Source organism: Rattus rattus, chromosome 2 (assembly GCF_011064425.1).
Source record: "Rattus rattus isolate New Zealand chromosome 2, Rrattus_CSIRO_v1, whole genome shotgun sequence".
Lineage (NCBI taxonomy): Eukaryota > Metazoa > Chordata > Mammalia > Rodentia > Muridae > Rattus > Rattus rattus.
Genome location: NC_046155.1, coordinates 2,781,753 through 2,804,803, shown reverse-complemented (window position 1 = coordinate 2,804,803; position 23,051 = coordinate 2,781,753). Strand labels below are relative to the sequence as shown.

Below are 23,051 nucleotides of genomic sequence, written 5' to 3'. Positions count from 1 at the left end.
TTGTGAGATCTAGGCAAGCACTAGCCACTGAACTACATACACCCTCTGGTCCCCAGAACCCATAATATTACTGACCATCTCGTGAATAACAACAGGGGCCTCAAAGGAGAGATCACACTGTGAAGGCAGGCTCAGGAACCAGTGGGTTGGGTTCAAGTTCAACTCCTATCAGAGCCATCTGTAAGCTTCTTTTTCCTTATCTAAGAAATGGGACAGCACCTACTTCACAGATCTGCCATGGTTAAAGAGGTCTGGTTTTTCCTGTGAAAGATAAAAATGGTCGTAGATTCTCATTTTATTCACAACCTAGTGTCCTCTCCCCTCACCACCACCACCGCCCCACCCCGTGGTCCACGTGCCTCGCGTAAATAAGCGAGCGCGCAAGCGCCCGGAATCGGTGCCGATTGGCCGCCCCAGGGTTCCAGGGTTGTAGGGAGACACTCTGTAGCCTCTGAAGGCAGGCTCCGCCTTGGGTCCCTTGATCTGCGAGTTTGTGGGTCAGTGAATCGGGGCGAGCAGCTTCGACCTCGCTATGGCGCCCCTGCTGCAGCTTTTGTGGCTGTTGACGCTGATCGCGACCGTGGTCCTGAGCCCGGTCCCTGCCAAGCCCTGGGCGGATGACGAGCAAGCCTGGAGCCTGTCCTCCCAGGAGCTGCTGGCGCCCGCCCGCTTCGCGCTGGACATGTACAATTACGGCCGTACTGCGGGGACAAGGGCCGTGCTAGGGGCGGTACACGGGCGCGTCCGGCGGGTGAGGACGCGCGGGGAGCGGGCGCGAGGCCTGGGTCCAGGAACGGTGCAAGGACTTTGCCTTAAATTTGGGGTTGATGGCCTGAACGGGGAGGGAAGGACCTGTACAGACTAAGACCCAGTAGGGAGGCACAGACGGGCAATGATCTTTTAAGAGGAGCGAGGGGAGATGGCTGTGCCAGCCCCATCTTCTGCTCTGTCCAGGCCGGCCGGGGCTCTCTGTTCTCCCTGGAAGCCACATTAGAGGAGCCACCTTGCAATGATCCCCTGGTGTGCCTGCACCCTGAGACGAAGAAAACAATGGTGAGTGAAGTGGTCGGCTATTGTTGGCCCTAACTGGCAAGCAATTGGAATGATGGGTTCTGTCGAGTCATCTGTTACCTCTGAGGTACCAGCTAGAGACCAAGATGCTCTGAAAGGGTAGGTGTTTGGGTGCTGGGTGTCTGCTGCTGGCGTCCCCCTCTTTCACCACGTTATGATTGCCTTCCACGAAGCTCTCCTTTGAGGAGCTTCTAGCAACCCTAGTCAGGACCTTGTTCCAAACTGTCCCCAAACTGTCTTCCTTTCCCTCCTTCCCTCCAGCTCTGCAGTTTTGAAGTCCTGGAAGAGCTAAAAGAACACTTGCTGCTGAGGAAGGACTGTAGCCCAGTGAATGCCAAGGTTACAGGTGCTGGGATAGATAGCTCAAGTAGACTGGGATAGCCCAGACCATACCTGACTCAGAATCCAGCCTTGATTACTTCTGTTCCAACCCTATCCAGAGTATGGGAACGAGACCTTCCGCGCATTCCTTCCCATGCTGGACAAGGATCCCCTGCCCCAGGTGTGGAGCCTGTGTCTAAGAGAGATAATGGCCCCTTACTCCTCTGCTTTGTGCTCTCTCTCTCTCTCTCTCTCTCTCTCTCTCTCTCTCTCTCTCTTTCTCTCTCTCTCTTTCTCTCCCCCCCCCTCTGCCTTTTCTCTCTCTTCCCCCTCACTTCCTCTTCCTGTGGCTACTTCCCTGTCTTGGTCCTCCAGGGTAGAGCTCTCAATTATTGTACTTGGGTCTGGCTGAACTTGTAAGTGAACACCCTTTTGCCTTCCTAGGACTTTTCTGTGAAGATGGCTACACTCTTCAAGGACTTCATGACTACCTATAACCGGACTTACGAATCAAGGGAAGGTAGGCCCCAGCCTTGTCCACATCTGTCCCAGGCAGACTTGGGTTTTTCCTGTCATGGTACCTTGATACTGAGGAGATGAAGAACACATGTGATATAAGTTTTTCTCTGCCGGTAAAACGAGCCAAATCAAGCCAGATTAGATTATATGAAATGCAGGTTTATTGGGAAGCTGCTCTCTGGTGAGATCACTGACCCCAAGGACTAGGCCATAGGAATCACCATGGGGAGGGGGGTGAGGGAGAAAAAGAGAGAAAGGGCACACACAGAGAGAAGAGAGGAAGAAAAAGAGAGGAGAGAGTGAGGAGACCAAAATGTCTGGATTATATCAGGATGAGCCTTTGGGGGCAGCCGAGCCTCTGGGGGTAGCCCAGCCCCCGGGCTGGAAAGTTAAGGGTTGGCAACAAGGTATGCCAGGGTAGGGACTGAGGGATGCTGGGAGAACCTGGAGGCCAGGACTGCTTTCATATGTAAAATATGCACCCTAGTCCCAGGTCCAGGGTCTGAAACCAGACAAAAAGGATCTCATGTCCCTCAAGGACCCCATACCCCTCAGCTCTTCTAGGCAGCCATCTTGCCAAGGAGTGGCCTGTTTCCTTCTTCCCTCTTATCTTCCTAACCAGAAACCATGGACTTTCTCTGTTGGATTACCTCTCCTGGGTGACACCCTTAGGTCTCATTCAGGTTATTGCTTTTATATTCAATAAGTCATTGCTCCAGTTTGAGCCCCCAAAGTTGAGCATGCCTCTCACCTTGTCACTCTGAAGTCTGCTTCCCTCCTGTCTCATTCTACTGGCCCCAGGGATCTATCCTTACAAACACCTTCAGGGACTAAGGCAGTGACTCAGTAAATAAAGCCCTTGCCTTGAAAGTGTGAAGACCTCAGTTCAATCCCCAGAACCCACCAAAGAAGTCCAATATGGTGGGCAGGACTTGTAACCCCAGCAACAGTGAAAAGGGAGAAATAGACTCATCCCAGCTAGCCTAGATTACTTGAGTTCCAAGACAATAAGAGACCATTGTGCTTCAAACAAAAGTGAAAGGCCTTGAGAAATGACACCAGAGGTTGCCCTCTGGTCTATATACATACACACACACACACCACATACACCACACTCATGCACAACACACAAAGACACACACTCATGCATGCACATACATACACATAGCACACACTCATGCACGCACATGTATGCATATAGAAGGGTACGCAAAGGCACACACTCATTTGTGCACACACACTAATTCACACATATACTCATATGCACAATCATTCACACTCACATTCAAACACACTCAAAAGCTTACCCACACTTATCTCTCCTTTTATGATCTGGTTGGGTCCAAGACTCTCTCCTTCTCTTTGGTTCTCAGAAGCCCAGTGGCGCTTAACTGTCTTTGCCAGAAATATGATACGAGCGCAGAAGATTCAGGCTCTGGACCGTGGCACAGCTCAGTATGGGATCACCAAGTTCAGTGACCTCACAGGTGGGGATGGCGACGAAAGCCTGTGCAGAGCTTGTGCCCCTCAGGCTCCTCACGAGGACTGGCTTAAAATACTCACTCCCTGCTCCCCTGCCCATCTCTACCTACAGAGGAAGAGTTCCACACCATCTACCTGAATCCCCTCTTACAAAAGGAGTCTGGCGGGAAGATGAGTCTAGCCAAGTCCATAAATGATCTCGCCCCACCTGAATGGGACTGGAGGAAGAAAGGGGCTGTCACTGAAGTGAAGGACCAGGTTGGAATCTCAGAAGTGGGACTAGGAAGGCAGACCTGCCTACATGGGGCCTGAAGATACAGCCTTGACCATATCCGTTGTCTTGCAGGGCATGTGTGGCTCCTGCTGGGCCTTCTCTGTCACAGGCAACGTGGAGGGCCAGTGGTTCCTGAACCGGGGGACACTGCTTTCCCTGTCAGAGCAGGGTGAGCTTCCTGTTCTAGTGCCCTTTCCCCGGGGTAGCTCCTACAGAGGGCCCCTTGGAACAAGCCTTCTGTCTCCTAGAGCTTTTGGATTGTGACAAGATGGACAAGGCCTGCATGGGTGGACTGCCCTCCAACGCCTACACAGCCATAAAGAATTTGGGTATGTGTTAACTTGGATAGGAGGGGCAGCAGGTACCACCTCTTTGCAAGAGGTCATGAGAGTCACACAGAACTGGGTCCTGGTCTTTATGCTGACCCTTTCTGTCTGAAGACCTACAGTAAGTCAGTTTCCTCAGAGCCTCAGTTATCTTAGCTATGAGATGGGATATACTCACTTTGTATGATCGTCTCGAGTGGCGACTGACAGTGAATAGATGTAAGATTCTGACGCTGACAGTAAATAGATGTAAGATTCTGACGCACGACGAGGACCCAGAGAATCTTGGTGTTTTCAGTTCCTGGAAGTCTGTGTTCTTTTTATTCTGCCAAACTAGATAGCGCCACATCTCTCTCCTGAGGGGAGGTATTAAATTCAGCCATGGGCTGCAGTGGTAGCAGGATGGTGAGCTAAGGGACTGAGGTAGCTTAGAAAGAAGCTGGTCCAGGAACCTTCAAGGTCGTGGGCTACATTAGCAGTAGATGGTCAAGAGCAGGGCAAGCAGCAGAGGGCAAAGGTGCCAGGCAGCCTGAGATAAGGCCCCAGCAAGGAGGCAGAGGCAGGAATGCAGTCCTGTCTGTGTTGATACCGTAGCTTCTTCCCTACACCCTCTCATTACTAGTCTGACAAGACTCCTCAGAGGGGTGCGGGAGCCCTGGGGGTATGTAAGGAGCATGTGACTTGACGTCATGTCTGTGGGATGCTCGGCAGTCTTCTGTCTGGGAGAACATGAGTAAGTAATAAACAGGAGTCTACTCATTCCCCAGGAGGGCTGGAGACAGAGGATGACTATGGCTACCAGGGCCACGTTCAAGCCTGTAACTTCTCAACACAGATGGCAAAAGTCTACATCAACGATTCAGTGGAGCTGAGCCGGGATGAGAACAGTGAGTGGGGGCCACTGTGGGGGTGTCCAGGTTGATACTGCTGGGCCAAAGTACCATTGGCACTGCCTTCCCCTTCCAGAGATAGCAGCCTGGCTGGCCCAGAAAGGACCTATCTCAGTTGCCATTAATGCCTTTGGCATGCAGGTGAGATCCTGACCTCTCTGTCCCTCCCCACCTCTTGTCTGTGCCTTCCTCACTTCCCCTTTAAGCCGGCCCCCTGCTCCCTGTTTTCTTCTCAGTTCTATCGCCATGGGATTGCTCACCCATTCCGGCCCCTCTGCAGCCCTTGGTTCATCGACCACGCTGTGTTGCTGGTGGGCTATGGAAACCGTAAGTTCCACTAGCTTCCTGCTTCCCTTCCATCTACTGCAGGCCCCAGTCAGAGGCTAGATAGCAGCTTCTCAGGGACTTCTGAGGGGGAACAACCCTGTGTTTTGTAGGCAGGAAGGCTGGGGCTGGGGGAGGTTGAAGGGTTATTCCAGAGGCAATTGGATAAGTGCTTTCTCCAAGCCTTATAGGTACATGAACTCTCCATGAGGAAGGGGTGGGCCCTACCAGCTCTTTGCTGTTTTCCTACTTCCTACTACATCATAGGCCCACTGAAGATGTTTGGAGGGTGCAGTGTTTGAATCTCTGAGTGGAGAAGGGCCTCTGACTTCTTGTACTCCATTATTGTTCCCCAGGCTCCAACATTCCTTACTGGGCCATCAAGAACAGCTGGGGCAGGGACTGGGGTGAGGAGGTGAGTTCTGCCTGGTTGGCCCCTGACTCTGCAGCCTCACCCTTACACAAGCCCTCTAACCAAGCCCCACTGTCCTGCAGGGTTACTACTACTTATATCGTGGGTCCGGGGCCTGTGGTGTGAATACCATGGCCAGTTCGGCAGTGGTGAACTGAGAGACTTGCTGGCCTAGGACCTGACATTGACCACAGTGGCCCCTTCCTTAGCCTGAGTCATGCGCGGGCCCCTCCTCAGAAGACAGACGGCTGAGGAACAGGCACTTTGTACCTCAGGGTGAGCAGCAGGCCCTGCGCCCTTTCTTCCCTCCTTCTCATGCTTGCCTGAAGTTCTCCAGCTGCATCTTTGTTGGATTGTGGTAGCTAGGAGGATCCTGAGGTGAAGGAGGCTTTCCCGGAAGCCAACACTGGGGCAAGAACCTTGGGCTACAATATGATGCAGGATGAAAGTCTGCTCGTCACGAAACTAGATTTGTCCTCAGCAGGCTCTGTCTTTCTGCTTTGTTGTTCCTCAGCCTGATGCTGTACATCTTCTGGTCCCTTTCCACACCCAGCCTTCCCTAAGAGCAATAAAAGGTAGCCTGCTCCCCTTGTGTGGTGTAAGTGTTTAGCCTCTGAAGGAAAAGATGGGTCTTAGGGACCCCTGGTGGGTCAGGGTGGGGTAGTAGGTCCTGCCAAGTAGCTCCAGGGGTTAGGTTCCCCTTAAGAACAAAAAGCAGGGGGGCTGGAGAGATGGCTCAGCGGTTAAGAGCACTGACTGCTCTTCCAGAGGTCCTGAGTTCAAATCCCAGCAACCATATGGTGGCTCACAACCATCTGTAATGAGATCTCTGCAGATAGCTACAGTGTACTTATAATAAATAAATCTTTAAAAAAAAAAAAGAACAAAAAGCAGGGCTGGAGAGATGGCTCAGTGGGTAAGAGCACTGACTGCTTTTCCAGAGGTCCTGAATTCAATTCCCAGCAACCACATGGTGGCTCACAACCATCGGATCTGATGCCCTCTTCTGGTGTGTCTGAAGACAGTGACAGTGTACTAAAAATATAAAATAAATAAATCTAAAAGTGGGGTTCGGGGATGACTGGAGAGATGGGTCAGAGGTTAAGAGCTTCCAAAGGTCCTGAGTTCAATTCCCAGCAACCACATGGTGGCTCACAGCCATCTATAATAGGATCTGACGCCCTCTTCTGGTGTGTCTGAAGACAATGACAATGTACTCGAATACACTAAATAAATAAATAAATAAATAAATAAATAAATAAATAAATCTAGAAGAAGAAGAAGAAGAAGAAGAAGAAGAAGAAGAAGAAGAAGAAGAAGAAGAAGAAGAAGAAGAAGAAGAAGAAGAAGAAGAAGAAGAAGAAGAAGAATCAAAAGCAGATGGGAGAGGCCCACAGCCCGATCTTTATTCAGAAATGTGGTTGGTGCTGGATGATTTGAAGCCCTTGCTCTGAGGGACAGTGGAATCCACCACAGGAAGTGCCCTCTCCTCTTCTCCACTAAGAATGTCAGAGGTCACTCTCTCCGTAGAGGGCACTAGAGAAAGCCACGTAGTCCAGGGCCCCGGACGGAGCCCCCGATCCTTTGTAGGGTGCCATCCGACGGATGCAGTACTCAGCCTGCTCGGCTGGGAGCTCCCTCCGCAGCTCTTCTGGGGTAATGTAGTTCTAGAAGAGAGGAGACATTAAGGGCCCATAGCTCTTGGATCATGTCCTAGCCTTCCAGCCCCTACACTGAGTGAGAGTCACCTTGTCTCCTGCTAGGATTTTGAAGGAGGCTACAACTTGTTCAGCTGTGTCTGTCTCCGCAGTCTCTCGGGTCATGAAGTCAATGAAGGCTTGGAAGGTCACGACCCCAGCTGCATTGGGGTCCACCATGGTCATGATCCGAGCAAACTCCACCTCTCCCTGCAAAGATAGAGGTCAGGCACTGTGTCCATACGTGCTAAAGGCAAGAGGTCTTGCTCCTCATGTCCCTTCCTGGGGATTTTTTTGTACTTGGCTTATATCTCCTGGGTGACAAGTTACCCTCTTCTACCCAAGACATCAGTCAGCTTGACTTTAGGGAGTCCTTCATGCTGGGCAGACAGAAGTATGCAGTCTGCCTGTAGCAATCCCTCCTCTCGCTTCCTGGTTCTGATACTTTATAACTTAGCATTGTTTCTTAGAGGGGAAAAATGGTCCAAGCTAAGACCTTGAAGTCACATAGGACAAATTAATTTACCTCTCAGTGTCTTTGATAGCCTTTTTTTATGGGTGTGATAAGCAGAGAAGATAGTTTGTGTTTAGAGGGGGCTGGGCAGAAGGAGGGGATCTGATGATACTTTTGACGTGGTCACCAGACTCACCAGATCATAGCCCATGGAGATGAGGCAAGCTCGGAAGTCATCAGGTTCCATCATCCCATTCCGCTTCTGTTGACAGCAAACAGATTTCAGGCTTGGTCTCCAAATTCCACCAGTCCCCAAGTCTCAGCCCACAGGGCTTAGCCCCCACTGACCCGGTCAAAGTGGTTGAAAGATGCCCGGAACTCGTTGAGCTGTTCCTGGCTCAGGCCCTTGGCATCTCGGGTCAGTACCTGGTTCTCCACCTCATTGATGGTGCGGGCAATGGAGGTGAGCAGCTGCTCCCAGCCCACACGGATGTGCTAGGAATCGAGAGGGCAGTCAGTGAATGGCCAGGCCTTGGTTCTTACTCCAGTTCTACTCCTTTTTCTGTTTGTTTGGAGACAGGATCTCTATGTAGCCCTGGCAGGCCTGGAACTCTCTCTGTAGATTAGGCTGGCCTCGAAGTCATGGAGATCCACCTGCCTTTACCTCCCAAATGCCGTGATTAAAGACATGGACCACTGTACCTGGCTGTCTAGTTAACTGTACTCTTTTTTTTTTTTTTTTTTTTTTTAAGGCACCAGGTGCTCTCTCTCTTTTTTTTTTTTTTTTTTTTTTTTCCGGGGCTGGGGACCGAACCCAGGACCTTGTCCTTCCTAGGCGAGCGCTCTACCACTGAGCCAAATCCCAACCCCTTAGTTAACTGTACTCTTAATCCACTATGTGGCATTGGGCAAATCCTTCCCCTTATTGGACCTCTTAAACCTACCTCAATGTTCACTTAAGTGACTGTAAGCAGCCCTTTCTATCTTAAAATTTGATTAAGTATTGGTTGGCCAGCTTGGCCAATCCTGAGTTTAGACTGCTTTGTTACTTTGAACAAGTCTCTTTTCTCCCTCCTTCCCTCCTTGCATCATAAAGCCCAAGCTGACCTTGAACTTCCTACACAGCTGGGAATGACCTGATCCTGGAGCATCTCAAGTGATGGCATAAGAGATGTGCATCACCACACCTAGCCCAGACAAGTCACTTTCTATTGCAGGATAGCCAAATCGCCATTGTAACATGGTAACATTGGGACACTGTAACATTGGGACATTGTAACACTGGGACATTGTAACATTGGGACATTGTAAAAGATGGCCAGACTGATTTGGTTACCCTCCTGGGACAGACAGGCTCTATCCAGCTATGATCGGGTCAGCCTTCCCTTCCCTTTCTCCCAAGGGTGAGACCCCACCTCCATGCTGTAGACCGTGTGCTTGTTATCAAAGACTAGGCCCTCCTGCAGCAGCTGGTGGTCACCCTCCAGCCGGTCGATGTTGCTCTTGTAATTGATGATGTTCTGCTCCTGCTGTCGCAGACCTGCCATCTGCTCCTCCAGAGAGCCAGCCAGCCCAGCTGCCAGCCGCCCTACTTCCTGCAAGGGTACCCAGGCAGGATAAGAACTCACAACTCCCAGTGGGCTCACCCCAGTCCCTGAGTTGGCCTAGCTCTCTAAGCGCTTACCTCCACCTTTCCCTGGATCCAGGGTCCTATGGCATTGGCCTGGGCTGCAAACTGTCGCCGGAGCCTCTCATTCACCTGCTGCCGGGCCAGCTCCTCCTGCAGTGTCTGGTCACGGCTGGGTACCAGCTTTCTGACCTGGGAAGGAGAAGTGGTCATACCATAGCCAACCGTGGGGGCCAGGAGATGGTGCTGCGGCAAAATGGCCTTCAGGCCCTCAAACCTCAGTTATTGTTCTCATGAGCCAAAATGGGATGTATGGATAGATTCTGAGGCAAATGGCTTCATATTTATAGGCTCCAGGTTTCTCATCTGTAAAATGTGGCCCATGACATAGAGGTTGGCTGGTGGGTGGTATGCAAACAATGCTCTATATGTCTGTCAGTCCTGACAGAGGAATAATGTTGGAGGCTTAGCCAAGGCCACATGGACTCTGTGGCGGGCCCCAGATGGATGGAGGTGGGTTTTATTCCCCATATTTTGGGCCGTCAGAGACCTCACTGATTCAAGTGTTCGAGAACAAGTGGGGAGCCACACGAGGCAGCTGTTAGCACTCACCGTGTCCCACTTATTGTTGATGTCCTGCGAGCTGAGGGTGATGTAGGGGTTGCCGGACTTTGGCCGCAGTCCGTACGTCTGACAGATCTTCTGAATCTCTCCTTGAATGCCCAGGATGGCGCCTCGCTCTCGATCCGCCTCAGGCAACGTTGCCTTGAACTGTTCATGTGCTGTTAGCAGGCTCTGGGGAAAACAGGAAGAATCAGTCAGAACACCCATTTGTCACAGGCAACAGAGGGGGCAGAACAGGGAGCTAGGACACCTAGTAGTTGGTTCAGGACTGGTCCAAAAGCCTATGCCTCCTGCCTCACACCCAGCACTCTATAACTGGGCTGTTTGGTTTGGGTTTTTTTCCTACTTCCTACTTGGATTATCCAGGAACCCAAAGGTTTGGCTGATGGGATGTGAGTGAGACCAGTTTTCCTCTCATCACATCCAGTGCCTTTTCCCAAACTTCCTTTAATGCCTTCACTGACCTGCGTCTCTTCCACAGAGTGCACTAGCCACACATCCTGCAGGTCCTCAATAGCCCCATCCAGCCAGTTGTTGAAGGGTGCTGCCCGCCGAGCAAACTCCAGCTGCAGCTGGTCAATGGTTTCCAGGAGCTTCTCCATTCTCTAGAGGCCAGAGGGATCGTGGATCAGAGCCTTTCCAGCTTGTTGGTCTCATCACCCTGCCCTCGGTTCCCTGGCCCTCCTGCCCACCTCTAGTGCATCCCTCCTCTTCTGGGTCAGTGTACCCAAGTTATCCCACTGGTCGCAGATGGCTTGGCAGCGGCTATTCACCGAGGCTGCCTCATGGTAGTCCAGCTCACTGATGGGCAAAAGGGGAATGAGTGTAGAGGCAGACCCTGGTGGAACCCAAGGCAAGGTGAGGGTGCAGGAGTGCCACCAGAGCACGGGTGGGGCGTGGGGCAGAGGCGCTATTCTTCCAGGGGTCTCTGTGTTGCTTCAGGAAGACTGGCACCCAGGACCCTCAGCTCTAGTCCCTGATAGTGTCCCGATGTGGCTCCTGGTATTACAGAAGCAGGATTGTGGGAGAAGGGAAACTTGAGGTTGTGGATGGTGAGGCCAAGGCTGACTGGGGTGATGGGCTAATATCCTGAGGTGAAGGGGTTTCCTGGTTGTGGGGGACAGGTCTTCACATGGAGTGGGACAGATGAGTGCCAATGGATAACTGTAAAGGCAGCAAAGTGGGTAAGGAGCTGGGGATGGCCGTTTCAGGAAGGGCGTAAGCAAGTAAGGGTGTGAGAGGAAACAGGATGCAATCACTTGTTTACCAAGGGTCTGACAGAGAAGGGCGGGGCTCAATGAGGAGGGGCTGGGGCAGGGTCTCTGGCCACGCCTACTTGAGTTCCTGGGCCAGGGCTGCGATGTGTTCCACCCGGTCTTGATGTGCAGCCAAGTCGCTCTCAAAGGCCTCATGACGTCGCAAGAGCGCGCGCACCTCCTGCAGCGAAGCTGACTCGTAGTCATGCTGGTTTAACATTTCCTCTTTGCCTGCTCCGGAAGAAAGCAGGGTTTTGCCACCCAGAGGCCACCACAGCTGGAGTGTTAGGTTACGCTGAGATGCCAGCCTGATCTTTGGCTTTGCTTACCGATGATACCAGTGTTCCCTGACTCAGCACCAGCTAGGATGACCTTTGCTACAAGGAATTTTTTATATTGCCCCCCCCCCGTTATTAGTTTTTGGTTTGTTATTTATATTGTGGTTTGGTTGGCTGCTTGGTTTGAGATCGGGTCTCTCTATGTAGTCCTTGAGAACTGGAGCCTGCTATTTTAACCAGGCTGACCTTGAACTCAGAGATCTGCCAGCCTCTGCCATCCCATCACCACCCTGCCTATGTGGACCCCTCAATCTTTTGACCTGGCTTCATTTGCACACCAGCACCTGGCACAGTGCCTGACAGACAACTTGGTGGATGGCAGACCCTCATGTATGAATGAATGATAAATGTAAAAGCATTTGTGTGTGAAATTGCTTTATAAGTAAATGATAAATGATAAGTATAATTTTACAAATAGAGAGCATCATCCTCATCACGACAGTGGTAGGAATACTTCATTAGAGGCCCTGCCTTCCTTACAGGTATAAATATTCAGAGATTGCCCCAGGGTCACCTAAGCTGTAAGTTTCAGAAATTCTTTTTTTATTTGTTTGTTTTTCAGCAGGGTCTCTCTACTGGCTGTCCTGGAACTCACTATATAGACCAGGCTGGCCTCAAACTCAAAGATCTGCCTCTCTCCCCCCATGCTGGGGTTATCTGAGTATGCCACCATAACTTAAGAAATTCTTACAAAAATGTCCAAAGTAGGGCTGGAGAGATGGCTCAGTGGTTAAGAACACTGACTGCTGGCTGGGGATTTAGCTCAGTGGTAGAGCGCTTGCCTAGCAAGCACAAGGCCCTGGGTTTGGTCCCCAGCTCCGGAAAAAAAAAAGAAGAAGAAGAAGAAGAAGAACACTGACTGTTCTTCCAGAGGTCCTGAGTTCAATTCCCAACCACCACATGGTATCTCACATCCATCTGTAATGAGATCTGATGCCCTCTTCTGGTGTGTCTGAAGACAGCTACAGTGTACTCATAAATAAAATAAAATAAAATAAAATAAAATAAATCTTTTTAAAAAAGGAGTCATTCTTTTTATTTTTATGTGTATGAGTGTTTTGTCTACACACACACACACACACACACACACACACACACACACGTGTGCAATACATACATGTCTGGTGCATAAGGAGACTAAAGGAGTTTCTGGATGCCCTGGAACTGGAGTTACAGGTGGCTGCGAGTGACCATCTAGGTGCTGGGAATTGAACCCAGGTCTTTTGCAAGAGCAGTCAAATCTCTTAACTACTGAGCCATTTTTCCAGCCCCAAGGACTCATTCTTTTGTAGGACTGAAATCTCTGACAGGCTTCCAAGTGGGTGATGGAGAATGATATATATGTCTCATAAAGTATTCTGTATCAATAGACTTGGACTATGACGGTGATGTTGAGATTGGGGACAGGCTTATCTTTGGACACCTATTTCGTATACAGAAGCTAAGTGACAAATTAGTAGAGAGGAGTACAGAGGACCAGAGCCTGCGCAGAGGGAGGTTAAGTTTATAGATAACAAAAACTAGTCCCAAGAGGAGCCCAGATTGCATAGCAGCAAGTCAGGATGGAATGAAAACTCTGATTTCCAGCCAGGTTCGGTAGCTCATGTCTTTAGTCCCAGCACTTGGGAGGCAGAAGCAGGTGAATCTCTGCGTGGTCTACATAGTGAATCCCAAGTAGTCAGCACTAACTCTATAGCAGGACAATTTCTGAAGTGGGGGTAGGGGGAGAGAACTTTGTGTCCAGTCCCCTGCAGAGCATCTGCTTATGTCCTGAACATTTTGTCCCAGGAAAGAGTCTAGCTCCATGAAATAGACCTACCCCGGGTCCAAGCTTCATGCAGGGAAGCCTTCTGCTGGAACTTCTCGGCCAGGTGCTGAAGCCTCTGCAGACGCCTGATCTCTGAAAGCAGCCAGTCCTCATAGCCCTTCTCCACCTGCTCCAGTCCCCGCCACGCATTGGCTATGTCCTGTGTGGAAAACAAAGGTGGCCTCCATCATGGTTCACCCATTATACAGATGAGGACCAAGAACCCAAGGTCACCCAGGACATATGGGCAAAGCTAGAACATCACCACGCCTCGCCTAGCTCACCGAGACCAGCCTGCCCTCGGAGGGCATGAAGGCCGGCCGGTGGCTCAGCCGCAGCTTGGTCTGCAGCGTGTTGAAGTTGATCTCCAGCTGACACTTCTCCTGCACACGGGGAGGCTTGTGCAGGCGCCGGTAGTCTCGGAAGTCCTCCAGCTTGCGCTGCATGGCACTCATGCTGGGTTCACCCACGCGGTTCTCTAGCCACGGGACAGTGCGGCGGATCCACTCCAACAGCTGCCAGGATCAGAGCAAGGCAGAGAGTTCTGAGCTGACCTTCACACCTCGCAGGCCCAGCGCCACTCCACACATAGACTGTGGCCAGAGGGTCAGGCCTCAAATACATGGAGGGGACTTTCAAAACTGGGGAGCACAGAACCGGGTAGCCTGTCCTTACTAGTCAGAGAAAGAACAGGATACGTGTGTGTGGTGGGGTAAGAGGTGTGGAGATTGAATCTAGGGCCTCCCATAGTCTAGACAAGCACTCTACTCCTGAGCCACATCCCAGTTCCAGGCAATCTCTGAGTCCAGGGGCCAACATGTGGCTGTGTAAATACAAGGGAAGGAATCAGGGAGTGAATGAGCAATGACCGGGTGAGTTTAGGTTGACAGAAGGGCAGGAGATGGTGGGGAGCCAGGGCCAGAGAGAAGCTGGAAGGGGGCTCTACAGACTCACGGCAGAGGTTGGTTAGAAGAATTGGGAGGGTCAGCGGGGATAGATGAGGAGCACAGTAGGAAGGGCCTCTCTGGCCCTAGCCTCACCTCACTAGCCAGTTTCTCATACTCCTCCATCAGCTTCTCGTTTTCCTGGTTCACAGCTAAGACCTTGCAGATCCTGTTGGCAGCAGTCTCTGCCTGTAGTGGAGACAGCAAGAGGGCTTAGGTCAGCTACCCCAGACACACCATCCTTCCTCCCTCTGTAAAGTCCTTAAAAACCTGGCCCATGTACACATCAAGGACAGGTAAGTACATCTTTAAGGTAAGAGGAAGCTCTCAGGACAAAGGTTCCCTGAAAATCCATGGTCTACAACTGAGACAGTGGCCCTCCCTCCCAGTTATATACCTTGGCACCTCCAAATGTTGGGCTAACACCGAGGTTAGGCCACTGGGCCCTACCTAAACAGCAAGGCACTCAGTGGGGCAGCAGTGAGGCCCTCCTTTACCTGCTCAGCCCCAGCAAATGCATGGTAGAAGCAGGAAACATAGGTCATGATGGCTTTCTCATCTGGTTTGGGGGTGTTCACAATATCTGGGGGAAGACAGCAAAGTGGCGTTTATTTGTTTGTTCATTTGTTTGTTTTGAGGCACTGGGAATCAAACCCAGGGCTTTTCTCACGATAGTAAGTGTTCTGCCACTTAGCTACATCCCCAACTCTTCTCTTCTAATGTGTATGTTGACCAAAGCCAGAGTGGGGAATGAACTCAAGACTCTCCCATCCATGCAGAGAAGACCCTCAGAATGACGGAATGATGGAAAGCCCTCTAAGATCACCCCAGGGCCTGATGTGAGACCATGCGGGAGTGTGCAGCCACTGAGCCCCTCATGAAGAATCAGTGCGCAGTGCCTGGTGCTCCCAGTCAGTCTATAACTGAGTCTCTCTGCCTTTTCCCTAAGGCTTATGATTTCCTTGGGGGTGGGGTGGAGGCTGAAAGCAGTTCTCTGTGGTACACAGGCATCTAGTGTACCATCCGCAATTGCTCAGAAAATATAGCTGCTTCGTTGACTGAGCATTGCATGGGCCCAGGGTCCTCAGGCAGAATGTGCCCCAGAGAAGCTTCCAGTCATGGGAACCAATATTGTCCTGGATAATCAGGGGGCTTGGATATGAGACAGAGCAGATCTATCCCATAGAGGAAAGCCATGAGAGGGTGGGCAGGGGGAGTGTAGTGGAAAGCTCATGGAGAAGAGGAATGATGGCATGAAACATTGTAGTACATGTCTATAATTACAGCACTTGGGTGTGGTGGAGGCAGTAAAGGCAGGAGTTCAAGGCCAGCCTGAGCTACATGAGGTTCTGTCTTAAGAAACATAAGATCTTGAAAAGAAGGCTCGGGATAGAGTCAGAGGTGGGAGGAGTAAATATCACAGGAGGAGGGGGCTGCAGAGCACTGTGCCAAGGCTGGACTGGGTCAAGTGAGTTCTGAACGCTGCTCTCATTCATTGACCTACCTTCTGCATCCAGCATCTTAGGGATGTCCAGGTATTTCTCCGCCACCTCAAAGGCAGTGTTCAGGTTTCCAATGGGGTCATCCTAGATAGGCATGAGGCAGAAAGGTGAAAGGTCAGTGGAAGGCAGAGACTGCAGATTTGGCTCTGTGAGTTATGGAGGCCCACCTTGCGAAGCTTGGCATAGTCAATGAGATCTGGCCGGTGGCGGTGGATGAGAGCACAGAGGGCCAGACCATCCTTCCAGCTGGACAGAGAGAAAGGGTTGTCAGACTCCAGTTCAGGCTGAGGCCATGTCCCACCCTCAGCCTAGAAGCACTCCTGCAGGACAGCCTTTTCTGTGAGACCCAGTCAAGTGCAAATTCCTTTGCCCACTCCCACCTCGCCCCCGTCGGCTTCTCCCAGCTCCTCATGACCCTGTCCCACTCCTAGGGCTCAGATCAGACCAATTTCTAGATCTGTAGGCTCTCCACGTCTTTTCTGGATGAAATATATTTCCAGGGATGTCACAACTGCTCCTTATCCTGGAAGTATTCTGCAACCCCCTTGTTCTTTCTCATTCACTTCAAGATACCCTGAGTCCTCGTTTCAGAGGCTGTTCCAAGAACTGAACCAGAGCCCCTCCAACTGCTGAGCTTTGGGATGAGGCCAGTCTGCCCCTCACAGACCAGGGCTGCTCACTGTGCCCCCTTGAGGCCATCGAACAGACCTGGTATGGAAGTTCTGTACGTTGACATTGCGGTATGGTGCTGTTTTCCGCTGACACCAGAGAAGCAAGCCTTCTTTGGCTGAGGTCTCTGGGTGGCAAAGGGGCAGAAGTGTTAGCTGGGAAAACAGAAAAGGGTCTCATCTCCGGCCCCCTCCACAAGGCTCCTCTCCTCACCTTCTACAGAGATGTCCTGAATGGCAAAGCGGAGGATGATGGTCCAGATCATGCCCAGGGTCATCTTTAGGTTCCCGTCAACAATTTCTGCCAGGGAGAGGGGTCAGGGTTGGACTCCAGGCCTTTGTGTCCAGGCCTCAGCCTCCTGACCTTTGTGTCCCACCCAAGACCTGGTAGCTCGTAAGTAAATACCTAAGACGCACACAGCGGTCAGTGAGTGTTAGTTTAGAATGATTTGTTGGACACTGCTAGGTACCAGGTGCTGGGCTAGCATTTTGGGTACATTTGCTTCTGACAGTCAGGAATAATTGTCTCCACTGGGTCTTGTACAGAGAAGAAACCCCTTGACTCCTCTGAGTCTTTGTCAAGACCGCTCTTGTCCCCTCCTCACCTTCAGCACCGATGGACACTAGCTTAACTCCTTTGCTGGCAATAAAGTCCAGGGCTTTGTTGACATTGGCGATTTTGTGGAAGCGCATCTTGCCTTTGTCTGGCCTGGGCAGCCTCTCTCCTGAGAATATAAGGAGTGGGCAAGGGTCAAAGGTCATGAGAGGAAGCCTGGGATAGGTACCTCAGTAGTAGAGCCCGACTGCAGCTCTGAATTTGATTCTTAGCAATAAATAAATAATAAATTAAAACTTAAAACTTAAAAATGCTGTTCCCAAGCTCTCCCTTCTCCAATACAAGTCCCTTCCGGCTGCCACCATTCCCATAGGTCTCCTGATTTCCCTGACCACTGCTGTACGCCCTCACCAGAAATGACCTCCAGGAGCAGCATGAGCTTCAGGCCATTGCGGAAGTCCTCTTCGATGTTCTCGATCTGAGTGCCTGCCTTGCGCAGATGGGAGTTGCACCATGCAGTGAAGGTCTGGGGACAGAGGACAGTGATGGACTGGAGGACTAGGGACAGGGATGCCTGTGACTGGGTCTGGCACACAGACCTAGCTGCTCTGTTAGGAGAGGTCTGAGAATCCAAGGCCCTGAATGTAAATCCTGGTTTGGCCACTGACTTCTGTGTATCCTCTACTCCTTTCCTTCCTAGAGTTTTAGTTCTCTTGAGAGAAGAGAAATGGCCCTGGAGCATCTGTGGGTACCATTTTGGATTTGGGACCTCCCTGTATCAGCGCTCCAGCTTTATCTAGTCTTAATCACTGGAGATGGGACTAGGAAACATTACCACACTTCCAAGTGTGGAGTTCCCTGAGGTCCAAGCAGACTAGAGATATGCTCTCTACACTGAGAGATCCTCGAGGGAAGCACATCTGGATGAGAAGTGGCAATCACCTGCCGGGGAGACTCTGGACAGAAAGGCACTGCACCGCTGATCCACAGTCTGTTGCTTCAGAACGATCCATTAAGCACCTAAATATCCCCACAGGGTCTCACAGCAGTGACCTGTTGATGCCTGCCGGATACTGCAATCCACGTGATCCCCTTCCCTACAGCCTCAGCTTCCACCTGAGACAAGAGGATTGGGGTACGGCTGTGTCTGTTGGGAATGGGGGAGTTCTGTGACTACACACAACACTTGCCAACCTCCCAGGTCTTCAAACCCTGAGCACTACTGCTGGTTTTGGATCCTTGATGGAGTCCACAGCTGGACCCCAATCCCAGCTGCCATCCCTCTCCATGATCTAAGGCCAGCCCTTGACCTCTCTGTCCCTAGCTTTCCATACTCATCCAAATGAGGGGCAGGGAGTCAGACTCTATGTCTCTGGTCATTCTTCCTCTGACCTGGAAGGATCCTGGAATTCAGATCATTCCTTCCACCACAAAACAGAGGCTCCTAAGAGGTACCCTCGAAGCCAATTGGAATTCTCTCCTCAGCCAGATTTCCAGGTGTGCTGGGATCTGGAGTAGAAGAGGATGCTATAAATACCAGATGCTATAAATACCAGATAGCTATCATTGCTAAGAGAACTTGATGAGCTTCTGTCACATGGGGGGTGGGGTATAAGTGGGTTCTCAGTCAATAGGGACCAAGCACAGAGATTGCATTCGTATTACCACAGTTGCTTCAGATACTGGAGTCTGAATGCCCCGAGACTACAATTGGTGGGGGGTAGGCAGCTTGGTGAGGGGGGCAGAAAAGGAGAGGTTTTTGTTTTTGTTTTTTGTTTGTTTGTTTGTTTGTTTTTTAAGACGGAGACTTATGTATCCCAGGGTTTCGTGTAGCCAGTGGTGACAATGAACTTCTGACCCTTCTGTCTCCATCTCCCAAGTCCTGGGATTACAGACATGCACCACCACCACACCCAGTTTATCTGCTGCTAGGGATCCAAGCTAGGTCTTCACTCACGCTAAACTAAGTCAAAACTTTATTAGCAACTGAGCTGCATCCTCAGTGCCAAGTGTGAGCTTCAATACGATGTAGCCCTGCCCTGAAGGAGTCCACAGCCTATCAGAGTCATGCTGGTCTCTGAGGTATACTGACAGAAACATGCAGAGGAGTGTGGGGTGGAGGGGGACTGTTTCAACTAGGCAGAACTTTCTCGATGTCGGCTCGTGTTCTATCAGAGCAGTGATGGAAGAGCAGGAGCTTGTGCGGGCTCGGGAAGGACAGACAAGGGCGGGCATGCCAGGCAGGGGCAGACGCAAGGGGAAATGTGCAGTGAGAAACAGTTGTTCTGTTTATGGGACTGCACTGTGGCACTGCTGGAATGAAGCTGGGGGTGTTGGGCTATTGGTGGTGAGAGACAGACCGGAGGGGTGAAAGGGGCCAGGTCATGCCTGATCCTGGGTGCTAAGCCAGGGAGTTTGAATTTGATCCTGAGAGCTACAGAGGGTTGGCAAAGCTTCGGGCAAGAGGGAGGCATCAGAACTTAATTAATTATTTTTGAGACAAGCTTCTCCATGGAGCCCTGGCTACCCTGGAACTCGTTGTGTGGAACAGACCAATTGACAGAGATCTGCCTGCCTCTGTCTCCCAAATGTAGTCTAGAACATTTAAAGGCTCACTCTGGTTGCAGAACAGGGACGATGGTTGTCAGAACAGAAGGGAAAAATGAGAAGATGGGATGGATACAAGGGATAGAGAGGGATGGGAGTGGGAACGAGGAGGTGGGGGTTGCATTTGTATCATTCTGATTCCAGACTTCTTATGGCCTATTTATGGGGCTTGAGCAGTGGAAAGATTGCCCAGATTGGATTCCCAGCACCCATGTCAGGAGGCTTATAACTGCTTGTAACTCCAACTCTGGAGATCTGACACCCTCTTCTGGTCTCCATGGACTGCCATGTACATACACATAAGTACAAATAAATCTTCAGTGGGAATTCTGACATGTAGCTGGGTTGGCGGACTGTCTGTCTAGTACATAAGAAGCCCTGGCTTGACTCCCATCATCACTTAAAACCTGATGTGGTAGTGCATATCTGCACCCTCCACTTAGAAAGTGGAGAAAGGGGGTTGGGGATTTGGCTCAGTGGTAGAGCGCTTGCCAAGAAAGCGCAAGGCCCTGGGTTCGGTCCCCAGCTCCAAAAAAAAGAATAAAAAAAAAAAAAAAAAAAGAAAGTGGAGAAAGGGCTGGAGAGATTGCTCAGTGACTAAGAAGACGTGTTGCTCTTGCAGAAGACCCAGGTTCAATTCCCAGCATCAATTACCACCTATAACTCCAGGGCCAGGGAATCTGATACCCTATTCTGACCTCCTCAGGCACCAAACATGGATGTAACACACATGCATATATACAGGCAAAACACATAAAATAAAATCAGTAAATCTCATAAAAAATTTTTTTAAAAAAAGAGGAAGCTGAGGATCAGAGGTTTAAGGTCATCCTTGGTTACATGGCAAACTCAAGACCATCTTGGGGTACGTGAGACCTTAAAAAAGCCTAGAAATGCTTATGAACCACTTTTTTACTACTGTCAGCTGAAGAGGACTCAGGTATCAGGGGAGAACAGAGTGTTCCAAAGCTGGAAATCATAGCTATTGGGGTCACCGGTGAGTGAGGAAGCGTGCGGGAGCAGGGATGGGTGGGGCAGGGGGGGTACCTGCTGTACCGCAAAGGTGTTACAGGCGTGAGATAATGTGGAATGAGGAAGAAAAACCCACCCATCCATCCACAGGGCACGTTAACTGGCTTTCACAGCATCTACCCCATTCTATTGATGGATTAATGGTGGACTTGGGTTAGTGGTGGACATTGTTGATGGACGTGGACGGCTAGAAACTGGCATGAAAGGATGGTTCTGATGTTTTAAATGACAAAGGCAAGAATAAGACTGACAGATGTCATGGTAAGAACACACAGACTTTGATCTGGGAGAGGAATGGATGGCCGGGGGTAGGGCAAGGGTTGTTGAGGAGCCAATGGCAGCTGGAGCCAGGGGCAGGGATGACATCACCCCAGGGATTGCAGAAACTCAGGACTACAGCCATGCTGGGAGACAGGTGCAGAGGAAGGAGGGAGGTGGGTGGGGGAGGGGGAGGGTGGAGGGTGGACCATCCCAGGCCTCATTCCATTCAGCTCAGGCTTCTCACCGCTACCGCTACAGTCAGCTCCTGTCATCTAACACAGCGGAAATGATCTGGTTGTAAATTCTCGGGGGGTTTCTCAGGTCCTGCAAAGTCCTCTACTTTCCTGAAAGCACGCACGGTTGGCAGAAGGCAAGTCCAATGGGTTCATGATACCCACCCTAAGGCTGGCCTGCAGGTCCTCAAAAGTTCCTCAGTTCGGTTGGACTAATTTTCTCCTCAGGCATCCCAGGTGTCCTACTCCCTCAGTCGGGGAGCTAGGGGTGAAAATAATCCAGGGAAGGAGGGGGCAGTGCCCTACAAGGCTGTGCCTGGGCAACAGCTGCCCACATGGCCCTTTTGAGCTCCTACAGAGGCGCTGCCTCAGCACAAGTGTCCATGTGGGAGCCTGGGTTAAGTTACTGGTAAGGGGACCCGGGGCTCCCCTCCTCCTGACCTTCTGGCCTTTTCAGCAGACTCAGGGCTTCTAAGACCGGGAGGGGTATCTTGGGAAAGAGTGGGGTGGGGCAAGGAACAAAAACCCTTGGATGGGGGCATTCTTTTCTTCCTCACGGTATATAACAGGCTGCTCTAGCTCTGCCCTTTTCTGGGCCTCAGTTTCCTCAGTTGTCTGTCAAGCCAGTAGAGGGACTGTGGGTCTCACCCTGAGCAGAAGACATAGTAAAGGCCAGGAAAGAATATAGATGGTTCTTCTCTCCTATACCCCCAAATCCACTGGTTGTGTGTCTGGCATGTTCTCCTCAGGATGGGGTCTAGGGATACTTAACTGGAGAAAAGGGTGGGTGTGTAGAGGAGCATAACTTCCTGAGAACCCCTCGCCTCCCACCCAAGAACAAGTTAGGTCTCTTGGACCTTGTCCAAAACCCACTTTCACCAGCATAAGAGGGGCAATGGGCTTAAAGGAGTCCTGGCGTCACTGAGGGACTTCCCAGTGTCCTTGACATCCTAAATCCCCCATGAGAACTTTCAGCCTTTCTTCTAATCTTTGAGGACAGCAGATAGCTGCCTGTTTGGGGAGTTGTAGTTTAGATTACATGAAGGCTCTGTTCTTGATCTGCCCAGATGCCCGGGAAGAACTACCTGCCCTCCCAGCCTCAGTTTTTGCCTTTGGGAATTGGGTGAGCACTCACTTTCCGCTGCTGTTTCTCCCAGGCAGGATCCAACAGCAAGTCGCGGTCCCAGTCTTCCTCCTGTTCCATGTACTCACCGCCCCCGCCGCCAGAGAAGGGCCCCTCCCCGGCCCCCAGACCCTCGGGCTGCATAACCATCATCATCTTGCTCAGGCTCTTGGCTCCGCTCTGCTCCACTGGGCGAGCTCCTGCACGCTCAGGCTGGGTTAAGTACTGCCCGGTTCAGCCCCAGATCGGGTTCGTACTAAATATGGGGGAGGTGGGTGGGACCAGATAGGGGGCGAGGGAGGTTGGGTCTGGACCAGCGAAGAGATTGAAAGATTGCGGAATCGCGGGGGATGCTGGGGTGACTACTGGCCTAGATAGCAGGTTCGCATTTCAGCTCTGTGGTTAGCTTGCTGTGTGGTCCTGGGACAGTCATGAACCTTGTCTGTTTCCTCATCTAGAAAGTGGAGTCTAAGTGGTGGCTGCAGGCCATCCTAAAGGCTGCCCCTTGGACCTGAGTTTGTCCCTTTTAAGCATTGCACGTGAGAAACAGACACCTATTTCTATTTCACAGTCTATAACACCAAGGCAACAAGTTGTTTGGGGAGTTTTCTAGGGTGATGGAGATACCCGAGCATGGGGAAGGGCTCGGGGCCAGATGATAGGGCCAGCCAGGTCTATTAATACCGGGGCGGCTGTAGAGGAG

The 23,051-nt window shown here is 51.2% G+C and overlaps 2 protein-coding genes across 2 annotated transcripts; one reads left to right on the top strand and one right to left on the bottom strand.

Moving 5' to 3' along the window:
* Positions 1-419: 419 nt before the first annotated feature.
* Ctsf (cathepsin F) lies at positions 420-6,204 on the top strand. Its single transcript, XM_032891213.1, is given in 14 exon segments — positions 420-751; positions 955-1,053; positions 1,333-1,496; positions 1,498-1,573; positions 1,837-1,912; positions 3,285-3,398; positions 3,506-3,651; positions 3,740-3,836; positions 3,916-3,996; positions 4,761-4,880; positions 4,960-5,024; positions 5,120-5,210; positions 5,564-5,622; positions 5,703-6,204. Coding segments are annotated over 14 exon segments (1,482 nt in total). The 5' UTR covers positions 420-532; the 3' UTR covers positions 5,778-6,204.
* A 796-nt stretch (positions 6,205-7,000) lies between these two features.
* On the bottom strand, positions 7,001-22,536 carry Actn3 (actinin alpha 3). Its single transcript, XM_032891212.1, has 21 exons — positions 22,361-22,536; positions 17,504-17,618; positions 17,142-17,261; positions 16,751-16,837; positions 16,577-16,664; positions 16,036-16,114; positions 15,871-15,952; positions 14,864-14,949; positions 14,463-14,555; positions 13,707-13,937; positions 13,435-13,582; positions 11,358-11,508; positions 10,714-10,822; positions 10,486-10,626; positions 10,010-10,192; positions 9,455-9,589; positions 9,186-9,365; positions 8,119-8,265; positions 7,967-8,032; positions 7,368-7,526; positions 7,001-7,286 (listed from the first exon to the last, which is right to left on the bottom strand). The coding sequence occupies exons 1-21, from the start codon at positions 22,502-22,504 to the stop codon at positions 7,128-7,130; spliced, it is 2,703 nt and encodes a 900-aa protein (XP_032747103.1). The 5' UTR covers positions 22,505-22,536; the 3' UTR covers positions 7,001-7,127.
* Between the last annotated feature and the right edge of the window lie 515 nt (positions 22,537-23,051).